The sequence below is a fragment of the Scyliorhinus torazame genome, chromosome 13, assembly GCF_047496885.1.
Source record: "Scyliorhinus torazame isolate Kashiwa2021f chromosome 13, sScyTor2.1, whole genome shotgun sequence".
Taxonomy (NCBI): Eukaryota; Metazoa; Chordata; class Chondrichthyes; order Carcharhiniformes; family Scyliorhinidae; genus Scyliorhinus; species Scyliorhinus torazame.
The window spans coordinates 67,401,789-67,415,656 of NC_092719.1; the positions used below are offsets into that span (position 1 = coordinate 67,401,789).

Consider the following 13,868-nt stretch of genomic DNA (forward strand, 5'->3'; position numbering starts at 1 on the left):
GGGGCGGCTTGGTGTGGGAGGAGGGGGGTCGGACCCGGGGGGGGGGGGGGGGGGGCTCGGGGGCCTCCGCTGTGGCCTGGCCCACGATTGGGGCCTAACGATCTGCGGGCCGGCCTCTCAGGCTGGGGCCTCTCTTGTTCTGCGCCGGCCCCTGTAGCCCTATGCCATGTTGCATCATGGGCCAGCGCGGTGAAGGGAGCCACTGCGCATGCGCGCACTTGCGCCGATCCCACTGCGCATGCGCAGACCCGCGGCGCCCATCTGATGCCGGCATCAGCAGCTGGAGCGGCGTGGGCCACTCCAGTGCCCAATGGTCCCCTGTAGGGGTCAGAATTGCTGCTCCTGAGGGCATGTTGATGCCGTCGTGAAACGCGACGGCCTTTACGACGGCGTCAACACTTAGCCTCAGGATCAGAGAATCCCGCCCGGGACTCTGTTGTACTCAGTTTACAGGGGACTCTGTTGTACTCAATTCACAGGGAACCCTGAGTGTGAAAGGGATGTAGAAATCCCATGAAGGGAACTCAGAAGGTGGCCTGCCAAAGGTTAGGTACGGTTATGAGGATAGGCCTGGGGTGCAGGCCTATGTAGGGTGCTCATTCGGAGGGTGGAATGGCCTTCTGCACTGTCGGGATTCTATGATTCGCAGGGAAACTACTGCTGGGACATAAATGCTAGCCTTGGGAGGGAGGAATGTCTACCTTGAGAGCATAACACCAAACACAATTGAAGGGTTTTGATATAATTCATATCACTGCATTGTGTATAGAGCCAATAAAGCTGAAAGCAGTTTCCAAACATTACTTTCACCAACTTGTGCTCCATCAAGGAGTGGATTGTCCAGTTTTCACAAAGATCCATGGTATTTTCGTAGCTACCGTTACTGAGGCTAGCTTTCAATTCCACCAGGATTTGAACCATATCACAGAGCATTGTGCCTGGGCCTCTGCATTACTAGCCCAATGACATTACCACTACAGCACCAGCTCCCCCTATTCATAAGAACACAGGGACTAGGGGCAGGAACAAACCTTAGGAGCAAGACTGCTCCACGTTTCAATGTGATCTTTGCTGATATTCTGCCTCAGCTGCATTTTTACTGCCTACTCTTTGTATCCCTCGATTCTCAGAGACCACAAAATCCATCCATCTCACACTTCAGGTGTTCAGTGCTGGAAAGCCATCCTGATTTATTCTTTTAAATGTTTAGTTACAGAAGTGAATTCGAACATGGTGGTGATCTCTGCCCTTGCCATCCTGAGTATCCTCCTTATCGGACTACTACTGATTACACTCTTTGTCCTGCGACGGAAACACTTGCAGCACGCCAGGTACAGGGTAACTTGCTCTGCCGCACGCTCGCGTACGTAGATTTGGAGATATTGAGTTATTCAAAACGGAGGTCAAGTATGAATAACCATATTAATATCTTACAGGAATTGTGGAGCAGGAATATTTGTCAATTTTGCCACTTTGGAGAGGGATGGAAAGTTGCCATTTAACTGGTACGTGCCAAGTAGAATGGAGTGCGAAAAGACTGGGTTGGCCAAGCAAAGGCCCTTTTGAAGTACTGCAAATCAGTTTTAATTTCTGTGCAAGTTTTTCATCCGAGATTGTGCTTGAGAGGCAAAGTCAGAGATATGCAGGTTCAGGTGGATTGGCCATGGTAAATTGCCCTTTGCGACCAATGGTTAGGTGGGGTTACGAGCTTGCGGGGATAGGGCAGACGAGTGGGCCTAGGTAGGGTCCTCTTTTGGAGGGTCGGCGCAGACTCGATGGGCAAAGTGGCCTCCTTTGTTGTACAAATTCTATGAACAGAGCACTCATTATCAAATATTCAGGCACAGACAGGAATCCAAGTAGGAAGTAAACTCACAAAATGTACTGAGGTCTGCGGGCATTTCAATGGGCAGGTTGCAGTTTCAGTGGAAGGTTTCTCGCGCTCCAAATCATCACACTCGGAATCTTGCTTGGCATTCCAACTTTACATTTAGTCATCTCCATTCCATTTTCCATCAACACTTTTGCAACAGCATAATAGATACACAGTTGAATGTTCTATAATTGCTGTGTGGTACCCGTGAATATTTTACTTCCTAAATATGATTTTGCATTCAGATGAACCAATGCAAAACCATGTATCTGTTTTAACAGCTGTCCAAACCATTCAGTCCCCCCATGGTATCTGTGCAGATTCTAAGACGGTTCAGGCAATATTGATGAAATCTGGGCTTTGATGAAAGGATGGAGAATTCTGCATTTGATTTCATTTTATTTTTGCGCAGTAGCAATAAGCAAATTAAGAACTGGAGGAAGAACAAAAGGGGATGTCTAACCAACTTCTTTCACCTGCACCAACTAGATTTAAATTCTATACCTGGGCTAGCTAATCCCATATATGCGCAATAATTCCTGAGTACATCTCATTTACTTCCTGTTACACTCTAATTATCACACTCCATGTTTATTATGTACTCCTGCTTGCCGCATGGATTCCAGCTGGGATGTGTTAGAATTTTTTCATTTGCGTGTTCTCTCCGGATGGCTGCACTGAGTGAATCAAAAGAACCTGCTTCTTATTGATTGGTCATTTGACCTTCATGTGTATTGTGGTCTTTTTGCAGTAAGAATACCGAGGCCTTAAATTCAATTGTCTTTTCAAAGAGCATACCTCCATTTTGATATGAATGGAGTTCAGTCAGCCAAGCTAGAACTCAGCAGGCAAAATTCTCCATGTGGGAGGCTCCCGCCGGAGCAAAATTGCTACTGATTTACGTTCCCCTTGGGAGGGCAAATCATGAAGCAATTTAGTAGCCCGTGCCATGCAAATAGGAGGGATTCACAAGGGAATCCTGCTATCGGGCCGCACGCTCAAAATGGCGGAGTCCTGTGGTCAGCCACCCACCCCCCTCTGCAAATCATCCCCCCCCCCCGCAACACAAATCAGCCCCCACCCCTTCATCCCCGCACCACAAAGCAGCAACCCACATCTGGATTATCTGGGTGCCCCCCACTTCCCGAAGTATGAGGGTGACCCAACCCATCCCCCCATCCCTCCCCCTGGACTCCCGAACTAGAGAGACTCCCCCCCTCCCCCCTTCCCCAGAGACCCCCTAACTAAAGGAACCGCCCACAGGAACTCCCTAACTAGAGGGACACACCACAGGAACCGCCTAACTAGACAGACCCCCCACAAGGACCCCCTAAATAGAGGGATCCACCCCCAGTGAACAATAATAGAGAAACACACCCAGGGACTCCTTTAACAGGGAGACCCCGCAGTGACACCGTAACTAAGGAACCCCCCATAGAGACCTCCTAACTAAAGGTACCTCCCACAGACACCTCCTACCCAAAGGCACCCCCAAAAGGGCTCCCTAAATAGAGGCACATTCCCCCTCCCACCCCCCCACCCCCACCCCCTCCCCCCACAGACCCCACCCCCCAGAAAAAAGATCCCTGTCTGGAAGCTAGAAAGCAGTCCAGACAGGGCAGTGACAGAAATTACAGTTGTAACACTTACTTGGAAGCACCATGTGTCCATTCCTGGAAAGAGTAAAGCTGTGACCTGTGTTTGAATCCCTCAGCTCCTGTAGCTGCAAGCCATTCATTCATTTTTTGTAGTGGGCAGTGATTGAAAGTTTCCACAAAACAGTTGCAGCCTTGATTCATTCATCTCCCTTCATGAGTGAGTGACTCTTAAGTGCTGAAACCCCAGTGGTTTCAAACATCAACCGCATCAAAGAGAGGTAAGTGCATTCCAATCACGTGAGCGTGAGTTCCCGGCGCAAACCTCGATTTTGACCCAAAATGGTCTGTACATTGAAAAGCTGAAAGCAGGCACACCCCCCCCCTCCCCCCCACCCCACCCCCCCCCCCCCCCCAACTACAATGGTTAGAAAATTCTATTTAGGGAGCTGACCCAGAGGAAAGCCCGGCTCCAGGTCTCAGAGGGGAAAATAATCGGCACAAAGTAGGGATTGAGAATGAGAGGACACCAATTTCAGGTGATTTGCAGAAGGAGCAGCAGGAGGGGAACTTTTTCATACAGCGAATAGCTAGGATCTGGTGTTACCGAAGGAAAAAAAAAAGAAAACAAGAATATTGGTCCGAACTGTTCTTGTGTACCTTAAAGTAAAACACAAGTAAAAACTAGGAAATAAGAATACTGGTCTGAACTGTTTTTACCTATTGGGATGCACTGAGAGTGAGGTGAATGGAGGCAGATTTAATCATGGCTTTCAACAGCGAATTGGGTTTTGGGGTTTCCCCTGGCAGCTTCTGGTAGTGCCAGCTGAACAGAAATAGAGCTGGATGACCTTTCAGCCTCTTTCGAGGTCAGAGTTGAATGTGAGGTGCATGGGGGAGGAGCAGGGGAGTGGCCAAAAATATCAGCACCGGCCATGGTATTAGTTTTGGTGCCAATCATGTTGGGGATGGTGAGTTTGGGGCCCAGGAAGGCCGCCCACCTAGATGAGGTGGGGCAAGAAATTAGGCTTATTTGGAGCCTTGTCAATGGTAAGTTTGGAGGCCAACTGGGATTTTTCAATTGGCCTTCTGTTTTCTGGTACACCAGGGTCAGATCTGCAGCCTGGGGACAGGCATCCATCAGTAGGATGGGGCTTAGAACCTGCCTGCCAGCCTAAATTGACAGGACACCGATCTTCATACCGGTTAAGGGCGAAAACAAATTTTAAAATCTTATTTTAAAATCAGACTAGAGGCAGAAACAAAGGCAACTCCTGTTTCCTGCCTCCTAAGTGAAAATTCACCCAAAATGAGTGTAACGATAAGTCTTCAGCACATTCAAAAATCAGTGGCTGAGATCTTGCCTGCAGTAACTCCGTAGTGGTGGATGTGATGTTTAATAGGGAGCAGGTCAAATGTTGCAGCAAGAAATGAAAAGAATAATATAGCAGGTAATGATTTTACTTTTGTGTTTGCACGTGTGAATGGATCTATTAATCACATTAACCTTGTGCATTACTCTATCCCTGTATTTCTCATTGTAACGCTATCTGAGCTGTGCAGCATGTCTGTGTTACTGCAGATCTCTATATAACGTACCTAACTAAGTCTTGCTTCGTGTGTATATTAATCACGGGCAACTTTCTCTTTTATTAATCAAACAGACTCTTTGTCTATATGTGTCTGTGTTACATTTTCTCAGGCGTAGGAGTATTTTTGCTGTTCTTGCACTGCTCCCATCATGCCTTTGGACTGACTATCTTTTGGCCTTTGGTATTAACCCTTGGTAAGTTCATTTTAATGGCCTTCTTGCCTAATATCTCCTGCAAAATGTTAAAACTGAAAGCATCTCACTCAGATATTCTCGCACGTCTGTACAGCAAGAAACTACTGGCTACAAAATGTAGTATAGTTCAAAAAGGTATTTGTGTTACATTGCACAAGATGTGCGCATGTCTGTCCCTTCAGTGTGTGAGGGGCATAAGATTAGTTTCAAAATTCCTTCAGAAAGAAAATTTACTTGCAACAACTTGCATTTTACCATGGCTTTAATGTAAAAGAAAAAGATCAAAGGAAAATGAATGTTAAGCCAAAGAAGGAGAAGCGACCCAAAGCTTGCTCAAAAGAGGTTAGCTTTAAGGAGGGTATAATATCTTGAGGTGTCCCGAGAAGGTTAAACAACAAACACTTATTTAAGTAAACAAAAGTAAAGGCCACAGCACAGGTATAGCACATAAGTCCCAGCCGGGTCTACCAGTCATGTCTGACCCAATCCAGGCTGGCCTTTAAGTGCCTGGTTCACCCCTCAGCTGGGAGCTCGTATTCCACGAGCCCCACAGGGAGATCGATTGGGTCATTCACGTGAATCTTGTGAGGGTTATTATAGAGGGTCTTAAAGTAGGAGAGGGTCGTGGAGAGATTAAGAGAGGGAATTCCACAGTGTAAGGTCAAGATGGCTGAAGACACAGCTGCCAACAGTGGGGTGATGAACAAGAGTCTGAGGCAAAAATTGACGAATACAGAGCTTGGGTAGGGTGTCAGACTTGTGTATATATATATATATTTTTTTAATTTAGAGTACCCAATTCATTTTTTCCAATTAAGGGGCAATTTAGCGTGGTCAATCCACCTACCTTGCACATCTTTGGGTTGTGGGGGCGAGACCCACGCATACACGGGGAGAATGTGCAAACTCCACACGGACAGTGACCCAGAGCCGGGATCAAACCTGGGACCTCGGCGGCGTGAGGCAGCAATGCTAACCACTGCGCCACCGTGCTGCCCCAGACCTGTATATTTGACGGTATTGGGCAGGGTGAGGGCATAATTACAGGGATGCAAACTTTAAATGAATTCAGTGGGGAACCAAGGAGCCATTAATGTAAGTCAACAAGGGTAGGGCGATGTATGAACAGGAAAGGGTGCGGGCAATAGAGGTAGGATCCGATTTAGTATTTTAAAGCTATAATTAGCAATGTGGGTAAGAGCAGCTTATCAGAGGTAGTAAAATTCCAGTGACTTTGTATGTGATTAATTCATAAACTTAAACTCTTTGAAATTAGCTGCTGTGTTTGTGCCTGGGAAGTGAGAAAAAGGCAACTGCACTTACATTATTGGTACAATGAGCTTTGATGATATGACAACACATTGATATTGCTGTATGTTTAAAAAATTAGCAAAAGAGTTTGACATATTTTATATCTGACCATGCCATTTAATTATCCTATTAAGATTGGAGCACAATAACCAATAACCCTCTTCCAAAATATTATATTCACTGCATTATTTCATTATGACACATTATGAAGGCAGTCTACTGCACTTTACTACCAGCAATAGAATCATAGAATTTAGAATCATAGAATTTACAGTGCAGAAGGAGGCCATTCAGCCCATCGCGTCTGCACCGGCCCTTGGAAAGAGCACCTACTTAAGCCCCATGCCTCCACCCTATCCCCGTAACCCCACCTAACCTTTTTGGACACTAATGCCAATTTAGAATGGCCAATCCACCTAACCTGCACATCTTTGGACTATGGGAGGAAACCGAAGCACCCGGAGGAAACCCACGCATACACGGGGAGAACATGCAGACTCCACACAGACAGTGACCCAAGCCGGAAATCGAACCTGGGACCCTGGAGCTGTGAAGCAACAGTGCAAATCACTGTGCTACCATGTTGCTCAATTAGTAGGGACTCGCAACATTAACCCTGTTTCTCTCCCCACAAATGCTGCTGGACACCACTGAGGTTATCCAGCATTTTCTGTTTTTATTTCAGGTTTCCAGCATCCGCAGTATTTTGCTTTTGATCATGGGCGATTAATAGACATGCCAGTGACCTCACGGCCTGAAGATTGAGCAAATGATATCTGGAGCGAAATTCTCCGGTATCGGCGCGATGTCCGCCGACTGGCGCCCAAAATGGCGCAAATGAGTCGGGCATCGCGCCGCCCCAAAGGTGCGGAATGCTCCGCATCTTGGGGGGCCGAGCCCCAACCTTAAGGGGCTAGACACGCGACGGACGAATTTCTGCCCCGCCAGCTGGCGGAAAAGGCCTTTGGTGCCCCGCCAGCTGGCGCGGAAATGACGTCTCCGGGCGGCGCATGCGCGGGAGCGTTAGCGGCCGCTGACGGCATTCCCGCGCATGCGCAGTGGAGGGAGTCTCTTCCGCCTCTGCCATGGTGGAGACAGTGGCGAAGGCGGAAGGGAAAGAGTGCCCCCACGGCACAGGCCCGCCCGTGGATCGGTGGGCCCCGATTGCGGGCCAGGCCACCGTGGGGGCACCCCCCGGGGCCAGATCGCCCTGCGCCCCCCCCCCCCCAGTACCCCGGAGCCCGCCCGCGCCGCCTTGTCCCGCTGGTAAGGTAGGTGGTTTAATCTACGCCGGCGGGACAGGCATTTTAGCGGCGGGACTTCGGCCCATCCGGGCCGGAGAATCACGGGGGGGTGGGGGGGTGGGACCAACCGGCGCGGCACGATTCCCGCCCCAGCCGAATATCCGGTGCCGGAGAATTCGGCAACCGGCGGGGGCGGAATTCACGCCAGCCCCCGGCGATTCTCCGACCCGGCGGGGGGTCGGAGAATCACGCCCCTGATTCTCATCGTCAATTTTGTACCCTGGCCCTTAAAATACAATTTAAAACCCTATCTGCTTTCCCTGGAACCACTTTCACCTTTAATGGGTGATCAACAATTATCCCAAGGTCTCTGATTAGCTCATTAGTAACTGATTTGCACACAGGGCATACATTATTAATCAGTGCACCTATATTATGAGATATATTAATAACTAGTGTCACTGCGTTAAAAGATGCCCAACCTATACAACTATATTGAATGAATGAATAATCGGCCTACATCGCAAATTTTATTAATGCTGCCGCATTAGTATTTAATGCTACCTTGTAAGGACATTTGGAGATTTCATTAAGATGTATTAAATTATGAGGGTGCAAGTTAGAGTGGATAGGAACAACCCATAGCAGAGAGCTCAATAACCAAAGGGCGTAGAGTTAAAGTAATTAATGGAAGGATTAAAGGGAGTTGAAGAGAAAATGTTTCACCCAGAGTGTGATGGGGGTCTGGAACACGCAGCCTGAAAAAAATAGTAGAGGTAGGAACCCTCATCATATTCAAAAGCTTACATAGAAAATAGGAGCAGGAGGGGGCCATTCAGCCCTTCGAGCCTGCTCCACCATTCATTCTGATCATGGCTGATCATTCAACTCAATAGCCTGATCCCGCCTTCCTCCCATATCCTTTGATCCCCTTTGCCCAAGTGCTATCTCTAACTTGGGTATGTACTTGAAGTGCCGTGACCTACAAGGCTATGGGCCAAGAGATGGAAAGTGGGATTGGGCTGGATGGCTTATTTCAGCCGGCACAGACTTGACGGGCTGAATGGCCTGTGTTGTAAATTTGCTATGATTCTGCATTTATTGTTAACTATTATATCTACATTATAAGTTATATTGACATTTAATGCTGCTGTATTCTAAGGTAGCCTGATAATTAATTATAAAGTGATACACAAGAACCATTATGGTATATCAGTAAATAATCTATCTACATATGTATTTTAATAATATACTTATGCTGTGTAATACATTAACTACATTTAAGATGCACTGGTACCGAATGTAGCCACATCCTAAAATGTACTCGCAGGTAATGTACCTATATTATAAAATGTAACAATAATTAATACTGTTAACATTAAAATATAGATTATAGATGCATGAGTAATGATGTGCTGATATTTTCAGATGGAATAACTAAAGTAGGTATAGTTTGTTAGATATAATACCACTACATTTTAAGATGCACTGTTTACATATGCATTTAGATACATCTGTGTTCTTACACCATGAGCAAGACTCCCTTCTGTGAATGGTGTATTTACCCTTGTGTTTGCCTACATGTCCAACCATTCTGTAAGCGTACCCTTTTCATTGTCTAATCACATTTACTCCATTTTATTGCAAGTTTATCAATATTTTGTGTCATTTACTACTGACTTGCATGGATTCTGTCCAAGACTCTGTAAAACCTTTGAGACTCTCCCTATACTGGAGTGGGCCATCCGCTTATCAAATACCAGGTTAGTAACATGGAAGTGACTTAGGAAAAAAGGGGTTAAGATGTCTCATTATTGCAGCAAGTTATTTCAGAGTGTGGATGGTTACTTGCAGTCTTTTGGCACAGTGGCATCCCAAATTAAATTCAAACATGCTGTGTGTTGCATTGAGGAAGTTTCATCAGTTTCTATCTTTACTGATGAAATTTATGTAATCTTTTTAATCACATGTTCTTCTTTACTTACAGGAATAAATATGCACTGAAGAAGAGGAAACTAGCAAAGTATGTTTCGTACTCTTAGAATAGATCCTTTTCCCATCAGATTAAAGCTCATTGCAACTGTTGTACATTAAAATGTCTGTCCTATTAACATGAAGTCACTGAATATGTTTAAGAAGGATTTTGGTAGTTTTCTTGACTCTAAAGGTGTCAAGGGGTATGGGGAGAGCGTGAGAGTATGCTGTTGAGATAGAGGATCAGCTGTGATCATATTGAATAATGGAGCAGGCTTAAAGGGCTGAATCGCCTTCTCCTGCTCCTATTTTCCATGTTTCGATGAAGTATACATGTCCCATAGGTTTCAATGAATCAGGCTTGTTTCTTTGCACAACTCCAACATTGGAATGGGAGAGTGGAGCCTTTGAACATAGAACATTACAGCGCAGTACAGGCCCTTCGGCCCTCGATGTTGCGTCGACCTGTGAAACCACTCTAAAGCCCATCTACACTATTCCCTTATCGTACATATGTCTATCCAATGACCATTTGAATGCCCTTAGTGTTGGCGAGTCCACTACTGTTGCAGGCAGGGCATTCCACGCCCTTACTACTCTCTGAGTAAAGAACCTACCTCTGACATCTGTCCTATATCTATCTCCACTCAATTTAAAGCTATGTCCCCTCGTGCTAGACATCTGAGGAAAAGGGCTCTCACTGTCCACCCTATCTAATCTTCTGATCATCAAGCTCATTGCAACTGTTGTACATTAAAATGTCTGTCCTATTAACATGAAGTCACTGAATATGTTTAAGAAGGATTTTGGTAGTTTTCTTGACTCTAAAGGTGTCAAGGGGTATGGGGAGAGCGTGAGAGTATGCTGTTGAGATAGAGGATCAGCTGTGATCATATTGAATAATGGAGCAGGCTTAAAGGGCTGAATCGCCTTCTCCTGCTCCTATTTTCCATGTTTCGATGAAGTATACATGTCCCATAGGTTTCAATGAATCAGGCTTGTTTTTTTGCACAACTCCAACATTGGAATGGGAGAGTGGAGCCTTTGAACATAGAACATTACAGCGCAGTACAGGCCCTTCGGCCCTCGATGTTGCGTCGACCTGTGAAACCACTCTAAAGCCCATCTACACTATTCCCTTATCGTACATATGTCTATCCAATGACCATTTGAATGCCCTTAGTGTTGGCGAGTCCACTACTGTTGCAGGCAGGGCATTCCACGCCCTTACTACTCTCTGAGTAAAGAACCTACCTCTGACATCTGTCCTATATCTATCTCCACTCAATTTAAAGCTATGTCCCCTCGTGCTAGACATCTGAGGAAAAGGGCTCTCACTGTCCACCCTATCTAATCTTCTGATCATCTTGTATGCTTCAATTAAGTCACCTCTTAACTTTCTTCTCGCTAACAAAAACAGCCTCAAGTCCCTCAGCCTTCCCTCATAAGATCTTCCCTCCATACCAGGCAACATTCTGGTAAATCTCCTCTGCACCCTTTCCAATGCTTCCACATCCTTCCTATAATGCGGCGACCAGAATTGCACGCAATACTCCAAATCCGGCTGCACCAGAGTTTTGTACAGCTGCAACATGACCTCATGGCTCCGAAACTCAATCCCTCTACCAATAAAAGCTAACACACCATACACCTTCTTAACAACCTTCTCAACCTGGGCGGCAACTTTCAGGGATCTATGTACATGGATACCGAGATCTCTCTGCAGTCATTGTGTGTAAGAGAGAGGTGGTGAAGGGATCATCCCTTCCAAAAAGCATTGTGGTGAGGGGTGTCCCTGCAACACATGAACTGCAGCGGTTCAAAGCAGCGGGTTCACCATCACATTCCGGATGGCAATTAAGAATGGGCAATAAATGCTGGTCTGGACAACAATGCCCACATCCCATGAATTAATACATTTTTAAAAAGAGATGCTTTCATCACTGTCATGATGTTCAAATACACACATCATGATAGATAGACCAACAGACCAATTAGCACACATAACACGACAGCCAATCACAGACAAGAACAGACACAGTATAAGACAAGAAATGCGACACCTGGTGGCCAGTCCATCTGGAGTCAGGACAAGGCCAGGACCTCATTAACAAGACACTCACACAGTCACCACGTGCTGAGTACCAAGACAGATCTGTAAATAACAAGTTGGAATAAAACTGTGTTGTACCAATCGCAACCGTGTTGGTTCATCTGTACCTCAGAGCACCCAACACCACAATCACATCCCTAAAACCGGGAAAAACATTGGATCTGATCGCCTGGTAGCAAAGCACAGATTTCTCCATACAAACTTTCTCCAACGTAGTTATGGAAAGGCACAGATCCTCCACAGAATGCACCAGTGTCCCTTAGAGTTTCCGGTTCAAATCAAGACCAATCTCTGTATGAACTGAGTTTATGACCAGCACCCTGGTTAGAGATTTCCCTCGCGACCACAAAGAGCAATGATCATTCCCGTTAATCTTACAGGATTCAAGACAAATTTCTTCCAAGCTTGTCCTCAATATCAATACACTTCAGAAATTCTCATTGGATAGTTGCGCAATAGCACAACGTTGATTCGGCAGCTTTAGATTGTGATCTTTCTCCTCCACCTTAAACCCTGTTTTTTTAAATATTCCGTACAAATATTTCCTCAACACCCCGCTCCCCACACCAGGCCATCTGTCTATTGTTCTTAAAGTTGGTACTTTTTGCTGCAATCTCTCACAGCTCTAACACATTCTCCCACTCCCAGTTCTGACAAAGTCACAGGACTCGAAACACACGATTTAACCAGTAAAAAAAAAAATCAACGTCCAGTTTTGCAACGGCGAGAAACACCCCGCTATTCACCGGCACTTTGTCATTTTTGTTTTGACCACGGGGAGTTTCTCTCCGCCGAGGCCGCACTTAGAGTCAGGGTGGCACTGCCAGGGTGCCCGGTGGCATTGCCAGGTTGGCAGTGACAAGGTGCCCGCAGGCCAGAGAGAGTGCCAGAGTGCCATCCTGCCCTGTCCCTGACCACCCAGGGGTCACTATGGCCTGTGAGACCACCCAGGTGCCATTACGACTGAGTCTAACGGCTCATTTAAATATGAAGATCTCGATCACGCCCAGTGATCACAATGTCTCACGAGACTCCCATTAAATCCCGCGAGATTCAATGGCCTCCTATCGACATCAAGTCAGGCACGACGAGGCCATTAAATCGCACCCATTAACTCTGCTTTCTCTCCTTACAGATCCTGCCAGACCTGTTGAGTTTTCCAGCCTCTTCGGTTTTTGTTGTTGGAAGCTTTTTGTTTTGTTCGTTTATCCCTATTTTCAGGTCCATCTCTAACCACACACCCGTTTTGTAAGCATGGGCTCAGTTAGCAGCCATGTGCTGCAAGGCCTCTCGTAACGTACGACACAGAGGATGTGGGTGCCACTGTGCAGATACGAGTCACACAAATGACTTATCCTTGGGGTCCCTCCCCCCCGGCTCCACCACCACCGCACCAACTCATGAGAAACCTCTTTTAATTAGTGCCAGAAGTGAGCCTGGAAAGTCATTGTGAGCCAACTGCCAGCCACAAGTCTTTCCTCATATCTGATGGCTGTGCTACCAACCTGAAGAGTGTAATAGCTTTAAATGTTCTTGAGCTTATTGCGCTATTTTCAGTGTAACGGCTTCCCCTAAGTCGGCATTGAGTCGTAACATTGAGCGTAACTGATGAGTTAGTGAAATATTCATTGGGAGGCCACAGACAGCTGTGGTTACTTTCATCTGGTTTGAAGGCAAAAATCCAGTCCAAGCAATAATTTTTGCATAAACTGCTCCTTGCTCAGCACTGTAGATTATTGATTCAATTTTTCCACTCATTGAACCTTACCCTTTCAAGGCCATAAGAATGAATTGTGAAGCCGTCCTTAGGTTTTGCTGATGTGATTCCAGCAGGTACGAGTTCACTAGCAAAGCCGATAACTTGGCCCCAGAAGCCTGTCCACTAATGACGCCCACCGAGGTGTGTGACTCTGTGCTGGTGTGTGCCTCTGTGCTAGTGGAAGGTGGGGGTAAAAGCTGTGACGCCTCAGTA

General features: G+C 46.4%; 1 protein-coding gene across 3 annotated transcripts in view; it reads left to right on the forward strand.

Annotated features, from left to right (window-relative positions):
* The window catches only part of ptpro (protein tyrosine phosphatase receptor type O), a 273,680-nt gene that overhangs the window by 227,351 nt on the left and 32,461 nt on the right, over positions 1–13,868 (forward strand). For 2 of the 3 annotated variants that reach the window (XM_072471710.1, XM_072471712.1), the window contains 4 exons: positions 1,211–1,331; positions 1,437–1,505; positions 5,171–5,254; positions 9,797–9,832. In XM_072471710.1, coding sequence (XP_072327811.1) covers positions 1,211–1,331; positions 1,437–1,505; positions 5,171–5,254; positions 9,797–9,832 — 310 coding nt within the window. The remainder of the gene's footprint in view (positions 1–1,210; positions 1,332–1,436; positions 1,506–5,170; positions 5,255–9,796; positions 9,833–13,868) is intronic. The other variant, XM_072471711.1, reaches the window with a different exon arrangement.